Below are 26,104 nucleotides of genomic sequence, written 5' to 3'. Positions count from 1 at the left end.
AATTTGTATTGTACAATTGCCTCCATCTTATTTAGCTTTGCTGTGGGTAGCAGAACAGCTAGAGTTCCAAAGAGAGATCATGTACTTTGGGCTATATGAACTCTTGCTGATAGGCTACTTGTCGGCTGGGACATTTCAGTGGGTTCTGGAAGAGACCCAATGTTTAACAATTCAACAAGTTCACTTGGCATAGGAATTCCCCTATAAGCATGACATATTTAATTGCATCAGCTATACACTGCAATTATAGGGGTCTTGGGGAAAGGTTCACAGAGCAACTAAGCCTAAACCCCCCCTTCCCCCCTTTTTTAAGGAACGTTGACTAAATGCCATTTTGTATCCTGGTAGGTCGCAATATTGTAAACAAACAGTCACAGTCAGTGTAACACAATTTGTCTACTGTAAATATAGGTAAAAGGTTTAATGTAGAAATATGGCTGTAATTGTTCATGTAAGTTCAGCTCGCAAATGAGAAATGAAAGGAAACAAGGAACAAACTAGCCTAGGCTACAAACAGTTCGAGCAACGCGCTGATACCTGCGTTGTTATGTCACTTCCTACAGTAGTAGTAGGCTACTTTGTGCAATTTTTAGGACCGTCCCCCAACAGCATCCAACATGGCTGATTACGACTTGACCACGAGAATTGCCCATTTCTTGGACAGACATCTGGTTTTCCCCTTGCTGGAATTTCTCTCTGTTAAAGAGGTAAAATCTATTTTTATCACACGAAACAATAAGCTTTTCTCACCTGGTATTTGGTCTTGCTTGCTAATATTTGAAGACACGTGACCGGCTGTAATCCTGCAGCTGCTGTTTTAGCCTAGCTAACCGAAACATATGGGAGCTAGTTAGTCTGACGTTTGTTAATAGTAGCGTAGACTTTAAGGTACTGACGACTCTAAATTCACCATTGCATAAGTGCAAGTTGCATGAAGTCATATTTGGTACCTAAGTTTAGCTGGATTGCTCAGTTTTCCCTGTACGCATGACATCACTCTAGCAATGCGCTAGCCAGTGGTTCATCAAGCTAACTTCTCACACAAGCTGTCAGCTATTAAATCATACGTTATTGGTGTTTTTGTCTTTGTTACTGTTCAATGGCATGGCATACTATTGTTCTGCTTTGTTTGGACAACCCCACCCCCAGGGGTTTTGTAGGCTCTTACTGTGAGAGATGTGTGACTAGTAGCTCACCTGTGTTCATGTTAAAAACTTAGCATTATTTTGCAACGTTGTGAATGCAACATATCTTTCAGATCTACAATGAAAAAGAACTTCTTCAAGGAAAACTGGAGCTTCTTAGTGATACCAACATGGTGGATTTTGCCATGGATGTATACAAAAACCTGTACCCTGACAAGGAGATTCCACAAAGTTAGTATTCAGAGTATTTTAATTTTTGCCTGCTTAATTTCAGTGTGTGTGTGTGTATGTCGACCCTTACCCACCTGTGTTAAAACACATTATTATCTACTAGCGCCACACATACATCTCAAACACCTCACCTGTCTACTATCTTGTGTCTTTTCATCACTCCAGTGCTTATCCTTGTTTGTGTTTGTAGCGCTGAGGGAGAAAAGGACTACAGTCGTGGCTCAGCTAAAACAGTTGCAGTCAGAGACTGAGCCCATTGTCAAAATGTTTGAGGACCCAGAGACTACTCGACAGATGCAGTCAACGAGGTGAGCTATTTATTTTTCTCTCCGAAGGTAATGTTATTGTAAACATTTAAATTGACATTTATTCATTTATCAGACGCTTTTATCCAAAGCGACTTACATGTGTAAATTATATTACAATGGCCATTCTCCCCAGAGCAACTCAGGGTTAAGTGCCTTGTTCAAGGGCACAGCTGTGGAAGCCGGGATTTAAACTCACAGCTTTTCAGACCACTGCATGCTACCCTGCTCCCTATTTACTACGTTACCACCGCTCCAAGTAGTAGTGGATTTCATTTTTTTCTGTTATGATTAGTTGATGCAATTGTGAGCTGAAGTGGAGTTTAAGTCTGAGCAGTCCATGTCAATATTGATGTATTTATTCAAACTGGACTTGCGTCTTTTCAAGTTATTGGACAACATTTGTTGCTGTTCAGTTTCATCATTCAAGCAGAGTTTTAGAACTGTTTTACTGAAAATGTAAAAAAAAAAAAAAAATAAACAAAAAAAAAACATTTCTGGCTACGTTTCCAACTGAATGAGGCTTAAGGGGCATTTAATTGAAGGGGTGATGGCTGAATCTCACTGGGAATATGTAATCAAAGCACTGGTGCATGTTACAAGAATTAGCCCCAGTGAGCGGCTTGACAAACTCCCTCAGCAAAGTCAGCATGTGAATGCAGGGAGGGCTATTAGACCCCTGTGGTAAATGCTATTAAGTTCATTTTTTGGTGCTGACTTTGCCATAATTAAAATAGTTTGGTTTTTATCCTCCGCTTGGTCTCTTGGACGAACACTAATCATTTCATCAAAGACACTTCCTTTTTTAAAATGCTATGAATCCATGAACCAATTGGGGAATTTTAACATTGGGATGAAAGCCTACTTACTTTATTTCTTTACTTTCTGCAGTGGTATTGTTCTGATTAGCGTGCCTATGAAATGTGAGGTTTTCGATTGGATTGGACCGTTTGCGAGTTATTGTTCAATTTTCTAGTCAACTTGCAGCTTAAGTAAAATTTCAGACATGGAGGCTACATGGCTGTGTCTTTTTTCTATTACACAGGGATTCATATTTGATAGCTCAGGATTTGTAAGACAATGCAAAACTCATCACAGGTCATGGTAATCCTCTCCGTTTCCAATCTAAAGTCAAGAGCAATGTCTCAATTCGGCATTTTTACTTGATTATCTGCTAAAGTTTCTTTTGGTATTGTGGCAGGGATCTGATGTAGATGGGCAGTGGGGATTGTTGGAAGCCTGAAATGGCAGGGGAGGTTAAAAACTTGAATCTATTCTGACCCTCAAGGGATAACTGGGCAATTTTACCGGATAATGGTTTACTGTATGTGGATGGTTCTATTTTGCTTTTTGTGAGTTGCTTAGTGCAACATGAAATTCTTGCTCAGCACTGGTATTTGCCATCAAGTTGTGTCTAGAGTTGTGCGTAATGCCTAATCTATGCCTAAGATTGATTTTTGAGTTTAATTTTATATGTCTTTTTTTCTGTGATGTTAGTCCCAATGTTTTCCACTGAAGTCCTGTCAGGAGTGGTTGTAGTGTCTATCACTTTTGCTTGGTGTGCTGTACATACAAAGTAATCCTTAAGAAAAGATCAGGCTACCAGTTAGAAAGGCTTTGGAAAATCAGTGTGTGTTAGTACTTGGGTCAAATGTGACACGGCACTTAATAATAATTATTATTAATTATTAATTCCGTGGAAATGCATGGATTCCAGTTGCTTCCAGTTTCTGAGCTTTCTGAGCCAGCTTTCAGCTATGAGACATACGTTCACACTCGGTATCATGTTTCAACACACTTTAGCTCAATATCACACCGGAATTCTCCTTTAATAACAATGTTATATTTTAAGGCGATTTGGTTTAACTAGTCACATTATGGCTTATACTGATTCTGGATAACCTTGGCATTCAGTTGTATTATACCATATAGCGTATTTGATGCATAATCAGCACTAATTTAGCATTAGCCTACATGCATAGGACTGACAAGGTATGGCTGTCCAAGTCAGTACACAAAAACTGAGGTCTCCTTTGTTGCATAGGAAAGATAACTTGGATAGGCCAAGATTATGCAACCCACAATAATAAATCAACCCACAATAACAAATTTACCTGATTAAAAATACAGAATGGTTTCGGCATCTTAAATACTGCTTCAGGACAATGAGCTTTGGTAGCAAAGATCATTAAGTCATTTAAACAGTCTATCATGTTTTGGTCATTGCTATGTCATGTGCTGCTCTCAGCCTAGTTGGCCACTGGGCTGGACTGTTGTGTGCATGAATGAAGCACATACATTGCAGTCAAGAGTGTAGTGAACCTGGACTCAGGCCCCGTCCACACGGAGACGCTTTTTGGGTTAAACGCACCGGTTTTGCTTCGTCCAAACGAATCCTGTAAACGCACTGCCCGAAACCGCACTTTTTTGAAACCTGGTCCCAGGGTGGAAAAATCTGAAACCGTAGCCCTTGTAAGTTCGTTTGGACGGCGAAACCGCATACTTGTGTAGGCTTATTGATGATGTCATCGCCACACCTCAGCTGCCCTGGACTTGACACTTATAGTATTGCCTAACAATACTAGTTTTCATACATGACATTACCTACGATTACACTCAGTAGGATAAATATCACAACTGGTGCAGCGCAGCGCCAATAGCTTGACTTGGTGGACTGAACACTGTTTTTCCCGGTGTTTTTTTAATGGATTCTAGCTACTGTCAGTGACGCGAGAGAACTAGTCAGAAGTTATTAGGGAAGTGCGGTGTAAGTTTAAATTAATTTGTGCGTAGTGCCAGTGTCATTCATTTATTTTACATGTCTAACAACATAAATAAATGCATTCATAGTCAGATATGAGCATACAAAGACGCTTAGAACTCATATTAAGCCTTTGGGGATGCGCACTAAATGCGAATCCGCGATTTGATGCAGGCAAAAGTATCGACTGTTACTAACGAAGGTATTATAGTAATATTATAAATGTGGCGACGGAATAGCCTAGAACCTGGGACGCCTAGCCTTTAGTAGCCTATGCACTTGCGGTGATAGCCAAACTAATGTGAATCGCGGCCTATCCTACAACCAAAGAAAGTAAAGGAGATTATTTGTACCTGCGTTAGCCAAATAAAGGATGGGACTGCACCCTTCACAAACCGTAAAAATTAAGTTTATCAGTTTTACAGTTGACAGTTCACTATAAGTCCACACAAACAATTCAGGTTTCCTTGCACTAGCCAGTTTTGTCGTAGCCTACTCTGTCTGTTGTATGGCCTACACAGCGCACAAGCTTTGGTCAATTTCTGTAACAAACAGTGCCACCTATAGGCCTGGGATATGAAGTAACGTGTTGAGATGGATCCGTTTGGACGCAAATATTCTTGATACGGTTCCAGGGAAGACGGAGGGGAAAAAGATAGGTTTGGTACGTGTGGACTAGGCCTCATTTTAGCCTGCTCATGTACATATTCTCTTTATTGCACACACTCACACTCACACTCTCTCTGTCTCTCTCTCTCTCTCTCTCTCTCTGTCTCTCTGAGATGTTTACACATAAAGACACACACAGAAGAGGGAGGAGGAGATGGAGGAAATAGGAGGGCTTTAGGAGCAGAGTGGGAGCGGAGGTACATCTTGTTTATCTTTCTTCCACAGCCATTAAGGAAGATCAATCCCCCTTCCCCGCTTCTCCCCCAAGAAGGGGCAGCATCTGCTATATGACAGTATAATGGTGCAGGCGCACAGCGTTTTGAGCTCGCCTTTATAAACAGCCTTTGAATCCTTTGCCCGCAAATGGAGTAAACGGTCGACCTCTTCATTTGCCTGAGGTGTAGGGAAGACATTTGCTTTCTCATTAGAGTCTGGCCACATGTGACGGGATGCAATTCTGTGGGAGCCTGATGGTGGTGTGCATTTGCAACCAGCCTTGTGTACCTAGTCATTCACAGGGGAACATCTGATTGGTAGCATACGCCACCCACTCGCTTGTGACATGTTATGAGTTGGTCTATTTTTGGTCTGTTGATTGTTGTGATTAATGACTGTTGGCTTGATGGCACCGTTCCCGTCAGCTTTGATAACTTTCTCTGAAAAGTTTTTTTTTTTTTTAATGGCTTGTTCGGCAAGTCTTCCTGAAAACACAAGCAAGGCAGTTTGAGCCCAAATTAGGGAAAAAAATGCACAATCAAAAGAATCCAGCAGCCCACCAACCTCAGGCCGACCTAACTAACCACAAACTACTCTTACTCTCTTCCAGGGATGGGCGTATGCTCTTTGACTATCTGGCTGAGAAGCACAACGTAAGTTCCTGCAGTGCACGCCGCCCGCCACCATCTCCAGGCCTTTTTCTCATGACTTCTGGGTGAACTGAGTGTCATTTCGCTGTGGGTGGGGCCAACTCCAACAGGGGTGACCATTTAAATGACTTCCCAAAAGTCTTAACTCCCTTACAGAAGGGGGTGGTGTGGGGGCGCAGTTGGGGAGTTTGGAGAGGGGTTTGAGCCAACAAGTGTGTGTGTGTGTGTGTGTGGAGGGGGGTTATGGCTCTCAGCAGGCCTGCGGACGTTCGGTCTCATCCTGTGGCGAGTCGTCAAGAATAAACGGAACAGTGCGAGACCCGTGGGTCCCACCGCAAGAATGCCGGGGGATTCTATATTTGCCATTGACGACGCTCCACTCCCAAAACCCCGGCATCCCATTGACCTGGGGCCTGTCCTCAGTGTACCTCCACTTCCCCCAAGCCCGTCCCTGCTCCGCTCCCACTCCATCTCTAGCCTACCCTCGACTCCCCCCAAAAGCCACATTGCATTTGTCGACACAACCACGGGTCCCAGTCTGGTGCGAGCCATAGTTCATAGTGACAAGGATTGGCACTCATGCTGGGAGTGGAGCTGCTCTATGAGAGAGGGGGGGGGAAGAAAAGAGAAGAACTATTACCACAACTAAGTGCTGTGGGGTTGAAGCTCAGTGACCGAGTTAATGTCAGTGTGGCACTGGAGCTGTTGGAATGAATTGCACTTTTTTTATAATATGTAACTGAAAAGGTTATATGAAGGGTGATGATGTATGTGAATATATAAGATCTGCTGTGTCACTGTTTCTATTTAAAGGTTGCCTACTGTAGAAGATTCAATATATTCTTTATTGACATTCCCCCCCAAACACTGATCTGTTACGGGAGAGGAATGCTTTAGAAGGCACACTTTTGCTAAGCCTGCATGCATTATTAATATTACTAAACACTTAGATTCTCAGGTGAAGTCAAGTGCCCCATTTTGTTATGAGTGCATGGAGCCTAGCCAATTTGGTTGAAGCATGGTCCTTATTAGCATTACTCCAAAATATCCTGGAAAGTGGTTGACTCATGATCGCTAACCTGGTATCTTGAGGCATCTTGAAATTTTGTTATGGAAACCTGTAGGGAGGTGAGCCATGCCATATTTTCCTCTTGTTTTCCACAGTTTCATTTACATAGCTTTTGATATGGACCCAAAATGCAGGATATTTTTAACATCTATCACAGGGTGATTTTGTGAACAATGACCCAGTAGTCTTATTTCAAGGGAAAGAGCTCTCTTTCTTTGTCACTATTTAAACACCTTCCTAACTTTAAAACGCCTTAAACACTCCCTAACCACTACAGGAGGGGGCTGGCAGTCATTTTGCAACAGTACATGAAGACTCCATTAAAACCAATATAAAAGCCATCTTCGCTCCAACTTCATTTGAGCACCTATCTTTTTCAATATGCCACCTTTCAAACCCATGGTCACTTAATTTGCAACCTAACTCCATATCATCATCTGTTCTTCTGCTGAGCGACTTCACCATCAACGTCAACTCCATAGACTCCCAAACCACTACCGAACTCTGTGACCTACACTTCAACATCACCCAACACATTGATTTCCCCACCCAGAGAAAAGGACACACTGGACCTGGGCTGCACCTCTGGTATCACCATCAACAATCTTACCCACACCGACCTCACCATCTCCAGCCACCTGGCTATCATCATGGACACTGAAATCTAACCCTAACCTCACCACATATATGCATCATAAGATTCAGGAACCTCAAGTCCATCAACCACTCCCCTCTCTCATTACAACGATGCACTCTCCTCCTCTCTCAATACCATTGCATCCTTAAAGGTAAACAATGTAGGTTCAGCTATTTTTGGCAACTGTAGAGCTACCCCTAGATACGCAATATATTTATATTTTACTTTTAAATGGCCTACTTCTCGTGACTTGTTCCTCCTGTACACAATGAAAATGTTTTAAAAGGATTAACAACAAGCCACAACTATCTCCAAGAGCTATATAAATTGACAAGGTAATATTTCACGATTCTTGCAAGATCGGGGTGCTGTTCTTGAAGATGCATCGTTAGTTCTTTTGTTAGCGACCATATGCTGTATGGCTATGCTAGGTGAATGATTCCCCTATTACAAGTTTGTTTACCAGCAAATTGGCTTTGTAAAAGTTATATTAAAGAAGCACTATGCAACAATTTGAGCAAAAATTACCTTAATTATGCAGGTTAAGAGTCGTTCTGATGGTTCTACAACACTCTCTGGGTCGTTTGGTGGGTGCTTTGTCTCCCCCTATCGCTTCTCCGCGGCAAAAAACGAATATGCAACTTTCTGGACCCGGTCCGGGTAAATCCGGATGTGACTCGGTGGAAGTATCCAATCGCGCCTCGAAAATGTAATCAGATTGTAGTTTCGAAGAGCGTAGCAGTTACTTGCTACCGAAGCTGCAGGGGGAGCTGTGTAGTGAAAAATGCGAGCCCAAATCCGGCGAAAACCCAGAAACAGCGAAGGAATAACCAGACCTGCATAGTGCTTCTTTAAGGTGAAAATCTTGCATAGTGTACCTTTATGAACGAAATTGGTCTCCCCTGGAACACTGATCAACTCCTGCCTCCTGAAAGCCAAGTTCCGAGAACTGGAAGGACTCGCCAATAAAACCAGTCTCACTGTTCACGTGGGGGGTACAATAAGTTAACACCTACTCTGAGTTAAAGGAATTATCTGGAGTAAAATGAACTTTAGATCAATTTACGGATGATTGGGAGTACATACGTTGAGTTGACATCAAAATCATGTCATTCGGATGTGTTTTGAGAAAGTTCGATCTTGCCATCTTTAGGGGAAAGTCCGTAGGAGTCGATTGCCAAGTGTGGAGTAACACGCTCTGGAAATTCACAATTTCGTCGCCGTTTTTAAAAAAAAAAACATAGTCCAGTATTTCTTTTGAAATTTAAATGAAGTTGTATAGACTGGACTATGTTTTTTTTTTTTTTGTAAACAGCGACGAAATTGTGAATTTCCAGAGCGTGTTACTCCACACTTGGCAATCGACTCCTACGGACTTTCCCCTAAAGCTGGCAGCAAAGATGGCAACATTTCCGGAAAGGTACTGGTAGGTACTGATGAAATTCATTCTGGACTCTATCCGACCACATAAAGACCTCGGGATACTTCAGTTTGGCTTTAGGGACCCTCTGCTCACTACCACGTAAGTGTAATGTTGTTTGGGACTGTAGAAGAGGTATAAAAATAGTGTTTTGTAGCGGTGAAATAATATGCCCTTCTCACTTCCACGCTAACGAGTTTTGACTAAAAGCGGTAAAATCGAACTTTCTCAAAACACATCCGAATGACATGATTTTGATGTCAACTCAACGTATGTACTCCCAATTATCCGTAAATTGATCTAAAGTGCATTTTACTCCGGATAATTCCTTTAACTTACCCAGGTTTGTCAATAAACCACATACTTGGAATACCTTCCTGGATGCCTACAAAATCAACAGGCAACAATACAAAAAGGCTCTCAACTCTGCTTGCTCCTTCCACCACTCTTTCCTTATCCGATCTGGCTCCAACAACCCTAAGACATTCTTCAACAAACTTCTCATACCCATTGACACCAAATCCTTCACCACCTTCAAGTGCTAACGTCTTCTTTTCATTCTCCAGAACCAGGATTGACAATATCTATGATCAATTGGCCCTCTGCACCTCCATCATCACCCATGGACCTCAACCATACCCTAACCGCTCCCCACCTCCTACCCACTCAGTTTCTTCATTCACCGAAATCACAGAAGCCCATTATTTCTCTATAGTCATCAGCATGAAGCCCTAAACCTGTCCCATGGACCTGATCCCCACATTTCCCATCAAGGCTTGCCTACCCTCACTATCTTGTTCAATTCAGTTCAGTTACTTTGTTATCCCAAAGGGAAACTTGTCTTGCAGTCAGTTGCATAGGATAAAAAGACAACAATACAGTACAAACACATCATTACTCATCACCAGTGATGCCAGTAACGCGTTTCTTAGTAACGCATTAGTCTATTTTGACCACTTTTTTCGGTAACGAGTAATCTAACGCGCTACTATTTACAAACCTGTAATCAGATTAAAGTTACTTATCTAAATCACTGTGCGTTACTATTTTTGTCATTTTCCTTAGTAAAAAGATATATTCTTTGCTTTCTTCTTGTCTCGGGGATTAACGTCATGTAGGCTATGCCAACCTTTTCAGCATGAGGACAACTCGCGTGTAAAACCATGCAGCGACACAAATGTAAACAACAATGGAGGGAGGAGAGAGATGCACATTTTATCTATAGTCATTATTTTGAGTTTGTGTCAGCTAAACATGACAACATTAAGGTACGTTGTACATTCTGTGCTGGCGACAAAGTGCTGTCTAGCTAGACAAGTCTCCCGAAGTTTTGGGAGTCTCCCACATATTGATATCCTGACGCCCGCAAATTACATAAAATCTCCCGGAACCTAGAGCGAACAAGAGCGCGCAAGCCAGACCGGACTTCAAATCGCGTGTGCATCTAAGTTTAACGCGCACACAACGGAGAGGGAGAGAGAGAGGAGTGGTGCGTGTGTGCCTGCAAGCGCATCCAAGACAGAGAGCATCCTGGTCTGTTTTGCTAAATCAACCAATCAGTTTTCAGTGTAGGTGGGCTTATATCTCTTTTCTCCCGAACTTAATTAATCAGTTCAGTTAGTGTATCTAGGAACAGGAGCGTCATGGCAGAGTCAGTGCCCCTCAAAAAGGAACATTTAAGACCCATTTCACATCAGACTACACAAAAGTGTACCCAATTGTCTCATAAGAGTAAAACATAATGATAGTATTGCACACTGCACTGTTTGTAACAGTGACTTTAGCATTGCTCACGGCGGGTTAAATGATTGCAAAAGACTTGTTGAGGTGAGTTTAGCAATTTAATTAGCATATTACTCAGGCCTATACTAGATGGTTAGTTGCCAAGGCTACATGAAAAGGCCAAACTACCAAAATCTACATATTTTACTATCACAATTTCTATCAATAGGCCTTCCTTATTTGCTGTACTGACTAGACATTATTGAACAAACATCTGTATTTCAGTATCTAAGTAGGTTAGGTTGGGATGTCTGCTATACATTGTTGGCATTACTGTTAAAATGCACTTCCAGTATAGTGAGTATTGGCAAAACCGGTTATCATTTTTATGTTGAGGCGGTGGGGGTGTTGTCGGCAGCTGCTGAAAGTAACTAATAAAGTAACTTGTAATCTAACTTAGTTACTTTTAAAATCAAGTAATCAGTAAAGTAACTAAGTTACTTCTTAAAGGAGTAATCAGTAATCAGATTACTTTTTCAAGGTAACTGTGGCAACACTGCTCATCAACCACTCATCATTAACATAATTAACTCATCTCTGTCCACCAGCTTTGTACCCAATCCCCTCAAACTTGCTGCTGTCACCCCATACTGAAAAATACCATACTTGACCCTGACATCCCCAACAACTACTGGCCCATCTCAGACCTCTTGGTTTTTTTTGTCAAAAGTCCTTCTATAAGCTGTTACTGCCCACTTCCAATCCCACCTCAACTCCAATAACCTCTACAAACCATTCCAATCTGATTTCACTGAAATGAAACTGCCCTCTTAAAGTCACAAACAACATCCTCTTCTTTGCTGACTCCAGCTTCCTCACCATCCTCATCCTCCTTGACCTCAGTGCAGCCTTTTGATACCATCAAACATTCCATCCTCCCTCTTGCCTTCAGCACTGTATTGGTATAATGTTCTAGTGAGGGTTTCAAGACTGAAATCCCAGAATACTAGGCTATGGGGTACTTAACTGCCATTAATTAAAAAGTGCTCACCACTATTTTAATTGCCTTCATTTATCAGTGAAATGAGAGGAGGGGTACACGTACAAACTTTCTCTCTAACAAGCCCGCCAAACTTGACAAATTTCTTTCTTTGGAAGCAATGTTAAAGCTTAACACATCTTTTTAGCTTAACTTTCCTCTCAGCCCCCTGATTTCTACTTGCACTGCTTATTTTATTTTCCCTGTTTTTATCTGTCTTCACTTGGTCTTTACTTTGAGCTCAGTCTACTAACTGTATCCCCGCTGAGTGTGTGTTGTTTTTATGTACCTTGTATCCATGTCCAGCCTGTGTCTGTGCCGTCCCTATTGCTTGTTCTCTTATTGTCCCTGCCTGAATGCACTGTCCATACTGCCAGTGTAATCTAACCATGTTTGTGATTGCATGCTATATGTACTGTACTTCTTATGCCTATGCCTTATTGTACAGTGTCCTTGGGTACCTTGAAAGGCGCTTTTCTAAATTAAAGTTGTTGTTATTATTATTATTATTATTATTATTATTATTATTATTATTATTATTAACCTATAGAGCGCATTACATTCTCTAACACACATTAACACATTAAGCTGGGCATAAACTGTGCAATTTTGAGCCAAATTCGAGTCGTACAACGACGAAAAACGAGAGGCGATTAAGCTTTCCTGATAGGCAATCTGATGAAATTCGGCTCATTTTTCCTTAGTGCAGCTGCAGTGTAATTTAGCAAACTGTTGCTTACCCCCAGCTACACATATGGGCAAGTCAGCGCTTTTCTGCTTGGAAAGCATATGGTATTTCGGTGATTTGATGACGTATTCTTATTCAAAAATAGCCACACAATTCCAGGTTTGGTCGGTCCAACGAGTTTATTTCACACAGTAGTGTGAGCAATCAAGTCGTAGCTAACCATCGGACCATATAGTTTGAGCACATAAATCGTGAGCTTTGGTTTTACATCATTTGCGATTTACTCGTACAGTGCGAGTTGGTATTTAACAAAAAACATTGGGGGGAAAAAACGCACCCTGAAGGTACTGCTTCCACACTATTCATATTTGAGTATACATATTGACATTGCCCAATATGTCTTCCATTCAGGTAGAAGCATGGTGAAGGCAGATATTTTTAATTGTGCCTTTGCTTTGTCCCCCATAGTTCCGGCAGGAGTACTTGGACACCCTCTACAGATATGCCAAGTTCCAATATGAGTGTGGAAATTACTCTGGAGCAGCCGAGTACCTGTACTTCTTCCGAGTTCTGGTAAGGATTTGTTCTGCAGTCACTAGAAGAACCCAGAACGCATTACATGGCTAAGAACTTATTGTAGTATACTAATGGGCTTTGTGTCAGGAAATAGTTCTCTCTGACTTTTTCTGTTAATCTATTCAGACATGGTCATTAGTGTCTTGTGAGGAGGGGTGGAATAGCTATAAGGGAGAGAACAAAGCCAAAGAAAGCACTGTACATTTTCTCTTTTGGATAATGCTGTCAGTGATTTCTTTTTTTCTTCTCCTAACTCTTTTCTAATGGACCAGCAATTTTAGGGAAGCCTGGCACATGTTAATTAAAGAAGCAGAGATATGCATTACCCCAATTACTTTTTAATAAGACTATTAATCCTGTCCTGTGCCAGAAATGGCTTTGCATCTAACATTGCATTTTTATTTTATAAATGATGGAGATTAGGTCTCATAAGTGATTTTACTTAAGAACTATCCTCGGTTGTTGTCTGACGATTTATCTCGAAAAACGCAGCGTCACCCAAGAGTTGCTTGGTATGCCGTTGCCAGGGTGCTTCTGATTGTCGGTGGCTTTCACCCTTTCATGGGGCAAAAACCTGACAGGCTGCTTGTGAGCGGGTGACGTCAGAACCCTGTTAAATCGCCCTGCATGTCTTTGGCATTGGGGTGAGACCACTGAAAGTCTCCGTTAGAGCTTTTTACTGGGCCAAGTGTTTAGTGGCAGACTCCATAATCTGTTCCTTAGTCTTGCTTCCCTGGCAAGGCCCCGGCCGTCTGTGGATTACCGACTGGGATCCTGCAGCCCGGCATGCGCTCCCCCCTTAAGGATTCCCTGGTTCTGCTGAGCCGGGGATGAGTTACGCAATCTTCCCCACTCGGCACCAGTACTGTGACTGGTTGCTGGTTTTCGGCTGAAGGCTGGTGGACGGTGAGGTTTGCTTATTGAAATCACTGAAGCGTTCTCCAAACCTCACGTCTGTGTTTGTGTGGTGATGTAATGCATGTGAACGAAGTATCCTCGATTGTCATTCTTTGTGTGTCGGCGTGTGTGGCTTATTGTTTCCTTTCGAAACACTGGAGACCAGACATCACTTTTTTTGGTATTGTTTTTGTTTCCTCTTTTTTTGTCACTTTTCTTATGGTCTGGTTGAAGTGCATTAAAGATATGTAGAGGTCCTTCAAGGGACCTCGGGATTAAATAATTTTCACCAGTCAAATATTTTTTGGAAATCAGATAATACCAAAGTAGGTTTGCGGGGGTAGATAATTGCAGTTCACCGAGAGTACTGGCAGGATCGACGTTACACATGCGTACCTCTTATTTCCTCTATAAACAAAGGGCTCATTGCTGGCCCTGGGGTGTCTGTGGCCTCTCTCCCACCGACTGGAGAAATGAGTGAAAGATGAACTAGAGCGAGAGCCTGCATAGCAAGCGGGGCTTCGGGAGAGGAGAGGGATGGCTGAGTGGGACAGACTCGGAGTCCACTCGGTGTGTGTGTGTGTGTGTGTGAGAGAGAGGCAGTTGTGTCACAGGTGGGGAATAATGTGGGATGGTGGTGTGTGTGTTGGGGCCGCAGTGGTAACATGTAACTCAAGAGAAACCCTGGGAATGGACGGCTCCTGACCCCCATCAACCCCCCACCACTCCACCCCACCTCCCCTCCTTCGCTCTGTTCTCAAGGCCACACTCTGTGGAGGGTAGGCTACCACCCTGGCTGAAGAGAGGTGCCTTTTGTCAAGGGTACCCTGGGCTGGGAGTGCTGCTTGGGTCCTTCACGCTTGGCTGGGCTATTGTGCTACCCTGGTACCTGAACTTTTTTTTTGCTTTCTCTCTCTCTCCTCTCCCCCTCGCTCTTTCTGATTCCAAGTCACTTAGTTCACATTCCCATGTTGTCTAATAATGTGGGGGAATGCTTTTTTTTTTTGGTGAATAGTACTTTTTCAATTGAATGGAAATTGTGCGAATGAGGCCTTGGAGGGAGGTTCAGTCTTTTATTGTTATTATGTCTAGTGGGGACAAACCACTGCACTCAGCATGATTTTAAAGCTGGAATGTTGTGTAAGTGGCTAAGTTAAAACATACATCTCGAGCCATTCACATTCATTTTGGGGTTAAAAAAAATAAATAATAGTATTAATGGTGTACACTGTGTTTGAGACAGCCAAAATTGGCGTTCTGTGAATAATGTTGGATGCTCACAAGGCTCAGTTTACCGTTAAAATTTATTTTAGGGACTTAATGGTTTTACACCATATTGCTTGTGTTTCTGAAAATTCAGTCTAGTGTGTCTTAGCAAAATTTCTCCTGAATGTTTTCATTTATACTAGCTAAATCTGATTAAATTATACAAACAAACAAACAAAAAGTCTCTTTTGGTCATTCTGTTACACTGACTGCCTGGCCAGTACGGTTGAATGAAAATTAATGGTCAAAGTAAATGACCATAGGCCTTAATAACAAAACAATGTGTTGACCTTTCTGATGAATGATGTTGTCTGAGGTAACTTTTGGTCCTTTAGGGAATCTGCTCTGATTTATTGGCCGCCTTAATGTGAATTGTACAGAATTCAGACTGATTTGCTAGTCTGTGGTTATTTAGCCCTCTGATCTAATTCTTGGAAATACATGTTTCCCCAGAACATTGTACTAGCGGCTCAGAGACTGTTGAAGACAACATTGTATTCATGGGGAAATTTGCCTAACTTTGCGTATTGAGAAAGAACATGCAAAACTCTAAGTTGGTTTAAATAAGCCCATGATGCATGTCAGCATGCTGTTCCTCATAAAGATTGTATTTCAGGAGTCAACGCTGAATGGCATTGTTCTATGAAATTGCAAAAATGATTGCTGGAAAGTGGTTAGAGTTTCTTGGCTCATGTGATTAGTTCAATGAAGTCTTATTTTTTCCCACCATATTGGACAACCTGAATGTGTAGCTAATGATGAACAATTCTTGTTGCAGCCACAAGGAATCTGTCTCAAAGGTTTGCTTGCTTACGGCAATCATGATATGTTTGCTGTACCCGCTTACGCAATTGTTTGTTTGTTTGTTTGTGCTGGTCCCTCAGCGGGTTTTGTGGTGACGGAGAAAGAGAGGGACATCATAGGTCAGCCTTGGATTACAACCCAAATCAGCTCTCCATACTTTGCATAATTTATTAGAGAAAGACCATGGCTGTGTAGCAATTGGAAAGAAATTCCTCCATTCGGCTCTAATGGAAACTGGATATTCTCCTGTTGCCCGAGCGTCTGCATTGTGTGGCGCTCTTCTCTTTTCCCTTGCCCATCTATTATGGCGGACTGTCTCTGAGCGGGTTGGCACAGGGATCAGCGCTCTGCTCTTGTCTGTAAACAGCCTCTTAACCCAAAGCAGTTGGTGCTCCTCCATTGCATTGATTTTTGTGAGTGATGGTACAAAGCTGCCGGCCCCGCGTTCTCAAACGACCGTGAGTTCCCAAGCAAGGGGAGGATGGTTAACTCCTCACGAAGAAGTCAAGAGAAATGGAAGGATTTTGAGAGTAAGCACATCAAAAGCGCTCAACAAAATGAGGACCCCCCCGCCCCCCCCCCCCCGTCCCTCCTCCTCCTCCTCCTCCTTCACCATCACCACCACCACTACCTCTGCGCCAGACCTGCAAGGAGACTTGTTTATGGCATTTCAGCTCAGTCTAAATAAAGCTAAATTGCTCTGGCATAGTTATGTCTTGTAAGTTCTGCCTGTATTTCTTTTTCTTTAAATCATTAGCCTCTCATTTCAGAATCCCTCTCAGAACAAAATGCATACAAGCACTTTGTAACACAATACCCCCCCCCCCCCCCCCCCCCCGCCCCGCTGTGTCTCTTGACGTTGGAAGAGTTCTCAGAAGAATGGATTTAACCAGTAAGACCCTTTATATTGTGAATACCTATCTCATCTTTTTCCCCCCTGCGTCTCTCTCTCTCTCTCAATCTCTTTCTATGTTTCTTTCCTTTTCCCTTTGGTGTGCTCTGGACCTCCCATCTCTGTGCCTGCCATAGTATTCTTGAAGAGGTTAGGCTCCAGAACTCATTTAACGTGGGAAACGCAGTCATTTAACGGAGGAAGCCAGGCTTGCAAAATCCAAGTCCGAGGTCCTGTTACAGTGGGAGCCTGGTGCGAAAAGAGCAACTTATTCATATCATCTGTTAATGCAGGGATTGAATGTTGAGAATAAAGATTGAGTGTCCCGTCGGATCTTCTGCACAGTAAATTTATTGTTGCTGGTCAGTCAGTGAAAATGCACCCGTTTCAGGAGCCCAACGGAAACTTAAGGTAACTGCTGGAAAAACCCAGGTATTGAAACTATTCTTGCATGGCCACTGCTGAAAGCCTGGCAGTGTGGAGAAAGCTACCATAATGACATGGATCCCTGCCAAAGGTAGCAGGCAGGGACTTCCAGGAAAAAAAAAGAAGGGGGGGAAAAAACAAATGCATTTAGAAATGAAATGTTGACCTTTTATACTGGCAACACATATGCCTCCACCCTCAAATGCACGTTTGCTCAGTCAATGCTGATCTCACTTCTGAGGTTTCGACTTTGAAAAGTCACTTAGAACTGTCCAACTAGTGTTACTCCTGATCAAAAGGGTCCAGTGTTGCGAGTGGGTAGGTCAGTGCCTACCTAACTCTTCAGGTTTTTTAAACTCGGTGTTCTTTCTCTGCTGTTGTTGGAGATGCATGGATACCTCCTTGTCCATCTCCCCTGAATAATGCTGGAGCTTTCTCGAAAACAACAGACTAGATCATAAAATATTAGCCTAGTAGTTCTTATTGCATTCATTAATATTCCTAATAATTCCCTAATAATCCTAAATTTCCCTTGGGACAAGTGTAGTATCTAACTAATTTGGGATTTTAGACTATTTTTAATTTAGTTTGTTATTTTCTTTATCTTGGTAATTCCACAGAGGCCTTTGATCCTGTTTTCGGTTCACTTCCACTTGACATGTGATCTGTCTTGTAGCCTAGATTACTATAGGCTCTGTCCTCTGCCCACTGACTATCAGTGGGCAGTAATAAGGGAAGTCTGGCTCTGGTCTGGATTTTGGTCTAGAGCCTTGTGGCTGGCCAGAGGACACCCACTATAGCTTCCTGGTTGCCTGTCACCGCGTCTGGTTTTGGCCCTGTTATCACGGCCGATTGCGAAGTCAGGCCTCATCCCCAGACTTTCCCATGAGCCTGGAGGGTGTGTAGCTTGACATCCAGATCGATTATCATCCCGAGATACAGAGCGGTCCCAACCTACAGCTGATTATTTGCCTTGCTTTTGTTTGTTTTTGTCTCCCTTTCGCTGTAATTAGAAACATCAGCACACAACCTTTTGAAGTTGATTGTCTCCTCAGATTTCCGTCTCGTTAGCTCCAGTTCATATTTCCATATGGGAAGTGTGCAAAGATCTGTGAGGGGCTTTATAACAGAACTTCACAGGATGTTATGCTTTTGGCTTAATACTTAATGTTTGGCTTAACAATTATTGTTTAACCCCATGTTTTGAATTATGATCCATGAGTTATTTAAACAACTCTCAAAGTCCTGTAATTGTTTGAAAATGCTAGATCAAGTTCATTTCTGGCAGTGTCCCAAACGTTACACTGGAGTATTTGCATACACGACCCAAAATGTCAGCCGATTAAGTATTTCCTTTATATGCATGATGTGTTGAAAAGCTCTCCTTTTAAAAAAAAAAAAAAAAAACATGTCTCGAGATTTTCACCAGTTTCATTCAAGTTATAATTTGACCTTTTTTTTTATTTTATTTTTTTTAAATTAACATCTTGAGACTGGGCAGGCTGCTCAGAAAGCCGAATATTTCCTTTTACGTCTTGCGACTCCTACAGGAGCAGGTTCTGCTGGACTCCTCGTCATCTCCTAACCCCCCCACCCCCAAAATCCATCTCCCACACACACACTTCCATCCCGTCTCTCACTCCCTCTGACGTGTAGCCAAACCGCTGGCTGCTGGAGAAGGGAGAAGTGGCTACACAGGCAGTAGTCCGCCCGCTTAGTCAACTCATCCCTCAGCTTGGAAGGGACGGGGGAGGGGGCACAGGTCTGTCATGAGGGCCCAACTGGAAGTCGGCTCACAGAGAGGAAACAAGGACCAACTAAATCAAGGAAGGAAAAGGGTTATTGGAAGGTTATCTTCAAATTTATCTCAAATAAAGTTATCTCATGGACTGGTGTTTGATCCTATATCGCAGACTGGTTGAAGGGATCTCTGTGTAAGTCCTGTTTCCATTTGTAAAATGTTTTTGGCTAACTACAAAGAAATGAGTAGTGCGGTCTTTCACAACACTGCCACAGGAGCCAGCCCTGAGGTCATTCCCAGGCCAGTCGAGGCAAATGCACTCCTTCCTGACCCCTGACTTAGCAAGACTTCCTCTCTGATTAACTACAGCCAGCATCAGAATTGTTATGGACACATTGGGATAATAATATAATATAACAATAAGCTTTATTTGTATAGCACCTTTCATACACAGAATGCAGCTGAAAGTGCTTTACATTTGGGACATTTTTAACACAATAATAAACAAGATAATAATAATACATTTTGAGGCTAACACAGCAAGTTGTTGAGGTAGTATATATATAGGTTTTGCTAACAAATGCTTACATAACACTACAAACCGCAAGCCCTTATTGCGGGCCCCCACAAATAACAACAATTTCCTGCAAGTTCTTCAGTCATTCCTCTTCGTTGCTGTGCCCGTTTATGAGCCGATCAGCAATATATACCAAGCAATATCAGAAATACTTAATTAATATTAAATATTTAATTATCTCTTGGTTTGTTTTTCTGATCCATTGATCCAACCAACCTAAGTATACTGGTCAAAATAAATAAGGGAACACTTTTTCATAGGAGTATAGCATCAAGTCTATCAAACTTGTAAGCTATTGGTCTGGCCAGTTACGTAACAGAGGTGGTTGTGAATCAGTTTCACCTGCTTTGGTGTCATCAAAGTTAACAGGTGCACTAGAGGGGCAACAATGAGACGACCCCCAAAACAGGAATGATTTTACAGGTGGTGGCAACTGATAATTTTTCCATCTTTATCTTTCTTGAGTGATTTTTCACAAGTTTCGCATTTGAGTAGGGTCAGTGACACTAATAGTAGCATAAGCCAGTACCTGGAGCCTACAAAGGTTGCGCAGGTAGTCCAACTCCTCCAGAATGGCACACCAATACATTCCATTGCCAGGACTTCTGTGTCTCCCAGCGCAGTCTCAAAAGGAGATTCCTGGAGACAGGCAGTTGCTCTAGGAGAGCTGGGCAGTGTGGTAGAAGATCCTTTACCCAGCAGCAGGACCAATATCTGCTTCTTTGTGCAAGGAGGAACAGTAGGAGCCCTGTCAGAGCCCTAAAAAATGACCTCCAGCAGGCCGCTGGTGTGAATATCTCTGACCACACTGTCAGAAACAGACTTCATGAGGGTGGCCTGAGGGCCCGATGGCCTCTAGAGGGACCTGTGCTCACTGCCCAGCACTGTGGAGCTCAATTGCCATTTGCCATAGAATACAAAATTGGCAGGTCCGCCATTGGCGCCCTGTGCTTTTCACAGATGAGAGCAGGTTTACCCTGAGCACATGTGACAGACGTGAAAGGGTCTGGACATGTTGTGGCGAACGTTATGCTGCCGGGAACATCATTCAGCATGACCGATTTGGTGGTGGGTCAGTGATGATCTGGGGAGGCATACCCTTGGAGGGACGCACAGACCTCTATGGGCAAGACAACGGCACACTCACTGCTCTTAGGTATCGGGATGAATCTTCATTGTCTGACCCTGTACTGGTGGAGAGGCCCCTGGGTTTCCCCTGGTGCACAACAATGGCCGGCCACATGTGGTGAGAGTGTGCAGGCAGTTCCTGGAGGATGAAGGCATTGATACCATTGACAGTCCCCCACACTCCCCTGACTTAAATCCAGTAGAACACTGGATTGTACCACAGACTGTCAAGGAGCTCAATAATGGCCGTGTCCACATCGGGGAGCAGACCCCCAGGACACCATCCGCCGTCTCATTGTCAAGCATGTGGGGTCCATACGAACTACTGAGTTCCATTTTGAGTTGCTGCAATGAAGGCAAAATGGACTAGCTTTGTCGCATCATTTTTTCACTTTTTTCATTGATTTTCGTGGGGGTCTTTGAATTCAGCCCTCTGTAGGTCGATCATTTTCATTACAAAAAAAAAAATGGTCCATACGAACTACTGAGTACCATTTTGAGTTGCTGCAATGAAGGCAAAATGGACTAGCTTTGTCGCATCATTTTTTCACTTTTTTCATTGATTTTCGTGGGGGTCTTTGAATTCAGCCCTCTGTAGGTCGATCATTTTCATTACAAAAAAAAAAATGTGGCATCCTTTACCCAGTACACATTACCCAGTGCATATCAATATATCATATATCATATCATATCATATCACCCCCCTGGTGTTCAGTGAAGATTGTTTAATGGTTGTATTTTAGACTTTGCAGCATCACTGGCAATCTGGCTGACCCTTAACCCCTTTTAACTTTTAATCCTTCTATCCCTTCCCATGCTACCCCTCACAAAAGGAGTGGTGTAGACTAGGAAAAATGGGTTTGTCTTTGTAAGTCAGTGGAGCCCATAAAGCCAAAATGATTGTAGACGTATGTGCTGACCATCTTAAGTTGTTTCTTTCCTAAAAATAGAGTAAATACACAAGGTTAAGTTTTGTTATTGTTAGCTGATTCTTATATGACTGGACTTGGCTGACTATACTTTGTGATAAGGATGCACATTTTAAAGTGTCTTGGCAGACGGGCAGTATTTCTTTCCTAAACCTCTCCAGAACCTGGCAAAAGTACAATTCAACTCCATATTTCTAGTTTCATGATATCAGCATCAATGGTTCCTGCCCACATTTAAGCCAGATTGCTCCACTGCTCCTAAGATTTATGGTGTAGTGTAGGTCTGGTCCCAAGAGGGTCATAGTGTCAAGCATTTCTCTGTCCGGGTTCGAGTTTTTTAGAGAATGACATCATGCAGTCCTTGTATCCAAAGTAAATAAATGCAGAATTTACTCCAGAGAATGACGGTGTGTTGTAAACCACGAGCAGCCGGTTTAAACCATCTCTCCACTTTCCTTGGTGGTGAACCAAAGGCTAAGTCAAGGCTGCAGTTTGGTCGGTATTTTTAGTGTACTGTACCCTCTCTAGCCTGCAAAAACAGTATCATATTGGTCATTCTGTGTCAAATCAGATAATATTTTGGCACCATCTTAGATTTAGTTCAAACCTTGTCTATATTATGAATGGGTCCCAAAACCAAGTCTTGTAAAATGTTTATGTTCAAATCCTATGTCTTAATGTTTAGCCTTTGTTATTATTTCATAGCTTGGCTAACACCAGACCGCATCTCAAATGGTAAATGGACTGCATTTATATAGCGCTTTTTGACTCCTCGGAGCACTCAAAGTGCTTTACAATGTCATGCCTCACATTCACCCATTCACACACCGATGGCTGAGGCTGCCATGCAAGGCGCCAACCTGCTCATCGGGAGCACTGGGGTTAAGTATCTTGCTCAAGGGCACTTTGACAAGGTCAGGAGGAGTTGGGCTCGAACCAACAACCTTCCAGCTACTGGTCAACTCCTCTTCCTCCTGAGCCACTGCTGCCCCCTCAATTGAAATAGAGAATGGGTCTGGGGACCCTTCATTTACTTCCGATTTCCAAGGGGCATAACCAGCAATGAAATTAAACTTAAACTGATACATTAAACCCTTACCCAGTCTTTTTTGGAAATATAGCAGACACCTCTTGTTGGTTTTAAGAGGTAGGTTAAAGGTTTTAAATGCAGTTGTTTACTCCATTCCAAAGAAAACTCACATCCATGTCAACACTGACGTCATCAGCACAGCCATTGGTTGTGTTCAACAGCGCTGCTAGCTGTCCTTTGGCATATATCATACAATGCCCACCCCATGCCGGATAAGTGGTTGTGATTGGTCCCTGGGTTTTTGGTGATTTGAAAACCTGTTTCAATGGGACTGTCTCCAGAGTCCAGACAGACCTGCAAAGCAAATTCAGATTAGCTAACAAGTAGATAGATAGATAGATAGATAGATAGATACTTTATTGATCCCCAAGGGGAAATACAAGAAGTGTCTGGGTTTACATCAGGCTTATTTCAAAATTGAATTAGCTTGTGCTGACGTCTCCTAGAAAGATGGCAGCAAGCAGAAGAAGAGTTTATGTAATGCACTGACTGCACCAGCTGTCCTCTTTATTCTCTTTCTGTAAACTTAACGGTTAAAAATACTTCTACCTCCCAGTTGTCCCTGTCAAGTTTGCCATGGTCGTGGACACCTCAACAGGCACAGGAAAGGAGGCATCGGGCAGGGGCGGTGGGGGGCTTGGTTGGTTGTCAATGGGGTGCAGAGTTAGAGTTCAGTAGGGTGACAGCCACAGGAAAGAAGCTTCCTTTGACCAATCACCGTTGTGTCGTCTGCAAACTTGACAATGCTGTTAAAGCCATGTACAAGTGTGCAGTCCTGGATGAAGAGGGAGTAAAGGAGAGGGCTCAGCACACATCCCTGTGGTACACCAGTGTTTAGGGTGATGGTTGAGATTATCTAACCTAACAGACTGAGGTCTGTTGGTTAGGAAGTCCAGAATACAGTTACAGATAGAGGTATTGATGCCCAGTTCACTGAGTTTGGTGACCAGTTTGGAGGGGATGATTGTGTTGAATGCTGAACAATAAACAGTCAATAAACAGCATTATCACATACATCTGTTATCATCCAAAAATAGACCCTATGTTGTTCTCAGATCAGAGTTGTACTTTAAAGCAGCGGTATGCAATTTTTTTTTTACCTTTATATAACAGCTTCAAAGCTATTTTGATGGTAAACAAACTTGTAATAGGGAAAATCGTGCACCTGGCATAGCTGGCAGTGCCTCACAAGCAGAAAATCAGCCTTGCAATTTGATGGCGAGCCGGAGACATCTCGCGAGAAACGTGAAACATTACCTGGTCAGTAGATACAGCTCTTTTTGGAGATTGTCTTTGCCTATTGCTAATTCTTCTGCTCCAAAACAAATGCACATGTATTGTGCCCAGGGGGAAGGGCTCATGTTGTGAGAAGTATTTACAAAGGCAAGGTAAAATATAAATATTTTTTATACAATATTGATATTGTTTTTTCGGAACACAATAATATCAAAGTATTGTATTTGCAGACAAAATATTGATTGACGCCATGTGAGTACAAAAAACGGACTTTACCCTCAATATCTTTTTGTACTTTGTTCTTAATATATACGGCCTTATATAAAATCAATGGGCATACAGCACAAACTTTTAATCGTCAAGTCATACTGAGAAGGGGTTTTTCTTCCATCCTACAAAGTTTGGTCTGGCTAGGAAAGCTACCTTTGAAAATATTAGTGCACAAACATGGCTTCCAAGATAAGGCATTTTTTAGAGTGAAGTAACTAAAAAAAATCTGATGCGAAAAAAAATAAATAAAACATTGGAATTGAAAAAAAAATATATATATATATTTTGCACGTGTTATTTTGGCACCTAAACATGATGTAGACAAACCTTAAGCAAAATCTGAGAGAGTGTGTGTTTGTCCACTTCACTGGTTAATCTAATATACGTGCTCTCTGCTGCCATCTCTGTCTCCCCAGGTGCCTTCGACAGACAGGAATGCCCTGAGCTCACTGTGGGGAAAGCTGGCTTCGGAGATTCTAATGCAGAACTGGGAGGCTGCCATGGAGGACCTGTCCCGCTTGAGGGAGACTATCGATAACAATGTAAACGCCCCACCGCTGAAAATTGGACACCCGCCCTCGGATTCGCTTACATAGGCCCCGCGATATTGACCTCTCTGAGTTTCTGTAAAACGCCACAGCACTGATGCTACTGCTGTTGCCCGCCGTTGTCTCTCTCTCTCTTCTGCTGTAGCTGCTGTTTCTCATGTGTCATTTCTCCAGTGTCATCCTCCCTGTTTATGCTCTGTCTGGACTGTTTCTTTTCTCGATCTTCATGTCTTCTCCTCTTTCCTTCTGTCTCTGTCTATTAGCTTGTAGATCTTTCCTGCTTTATCCTTGCATGCTCTTGATTGCTCTGTCCCTCACCCCTTTTGTGGACTCAAGGAAAGCCTTAAATTGCATAGTTTTTCTTGGTCAAGTCCAATTTTTAATTGGTGGGAAAGAGTTAGAAAAAAGGGGTGCGGGGTTTGGCTCGTTTGAGACATGGAAGCAGTAAATGTTCTTTGACCCTGGAGCATTTCTATTTTGAACTCAGCATTTGGCAAAAAAGAGTCGCCTAAAGCTTAAGGTCAACTTGATGTGTTGTTTTAATGAGAGCTGACTCTCAAGCTTTGGCTGACAGAAGAGTCAAAATGACCTTATTCACCCTCTGCCTTTTTTTTTTTTCCCCTCCCTCCGTTCTCTCTCTTTCTCTCTTTTTCTTTCGTCTGTGTGTCTCTCTCGTGCTAACTATGTTCTTTTTTCCCCACCCCAGTCTGTAAGCTCCCCACTGCAGTCCCTTCAGCAGAGGACTTGGCTCATACACTGGTCCTTGTTCGTCTTCTTCAACCACCCGAAAGGTCGAGACAACATCATCGAGCTTTTCCTCTACCAGCCACAGTAAGCACCTTCAGCAGTTATAGTCGTTTATGTCTGGTGTGGGGGATTTTGTTTTGGTTTGGGGTTTGCCTCCAATAAAAAAGCATGAGGTACTCATGGCTCGATGGCTCGCTTCAGGTCCGTCCGTCGGTCGGTTGGTTCGTCGGTTGGACGGCTCACCGCAGTCCACAAGCAAAAGAGAAGGGAAAAATGCTGATGTGGCACCTTCAGAAGCCCAGTGTCCCAAACCACCTCTGCAGGTCGGCTTGCCGGCCAGGCTTCCTTCCTCTCTCCTCCTCTTACCACACCAGACAGTGTATGTGTGTGTGTGTGTGTGTGGGGGGGGGGCTTAAATTGGGGGG

At 42.8% G+C, this 26,104-nt stretch overlaps 1 protein-coding gene across 1 annotated transcript in view; it reads left to right on the top strand.

Moving 5' to 3' along the window:
* Positions 1-552: 552 nt before the first annotated feature.
* eif3ea (eukaryotic translation initiation factor 3, subunit E, a) overlaps positions 553-26,104 on the top strand; it is a 49,855-nt gene continuing 24,303 nt past the window's right edge. Inside the window, exons 1-7 of the mRNA XM_042107308.1 lie at positions 553-707; positions 1,259-1,376; positions 1,567-1,684; positions 5,938-5,980; positions 13,021-13,125; positions 24,801-24,926; positions 25,639-25,763. Of these exons, the coding sequence (XP_041963242.1) occupies positions 618-707; positions 1,259-1,376; positions 1,567-1,684; positions 5,938-5,980; positions 13,021-13,125; positions 24,801-24,926; positions 25,639-25,763 (725 nt within the window). The 5' untranslated portion in view covers positions 553-617. The remainder of the gene's footprint in view (positions 708-1,258; positions 1,377-1,566; positions 1,685-5,937; positions 5,981-13,020; positions 13,126-24,800; positions 24,927-25,638; positions 25,764-26,104) is intronic.

The sequence above is a fragment of the Alosa sapidissima genome, chromosome 10 (genome assembly GCF_018492685.1).
Source record: "Alosa sapidissima isolate fAloSap1 chromosome 10, fAloSap1.pri, whole genome shotgun sequence".
NCBI classification, from domain to species: Eukaryota; Metazoa; Chordata; class Actinopteri; order Clupeiformes; family Clupeidae; genus Alosa; species Alosa sapidissima.
The sequence above is the reverse complement of the archived record's forward strand: the minus strand, read 5'-3'. Positions and strand labels throughout refer to the sequence as shown.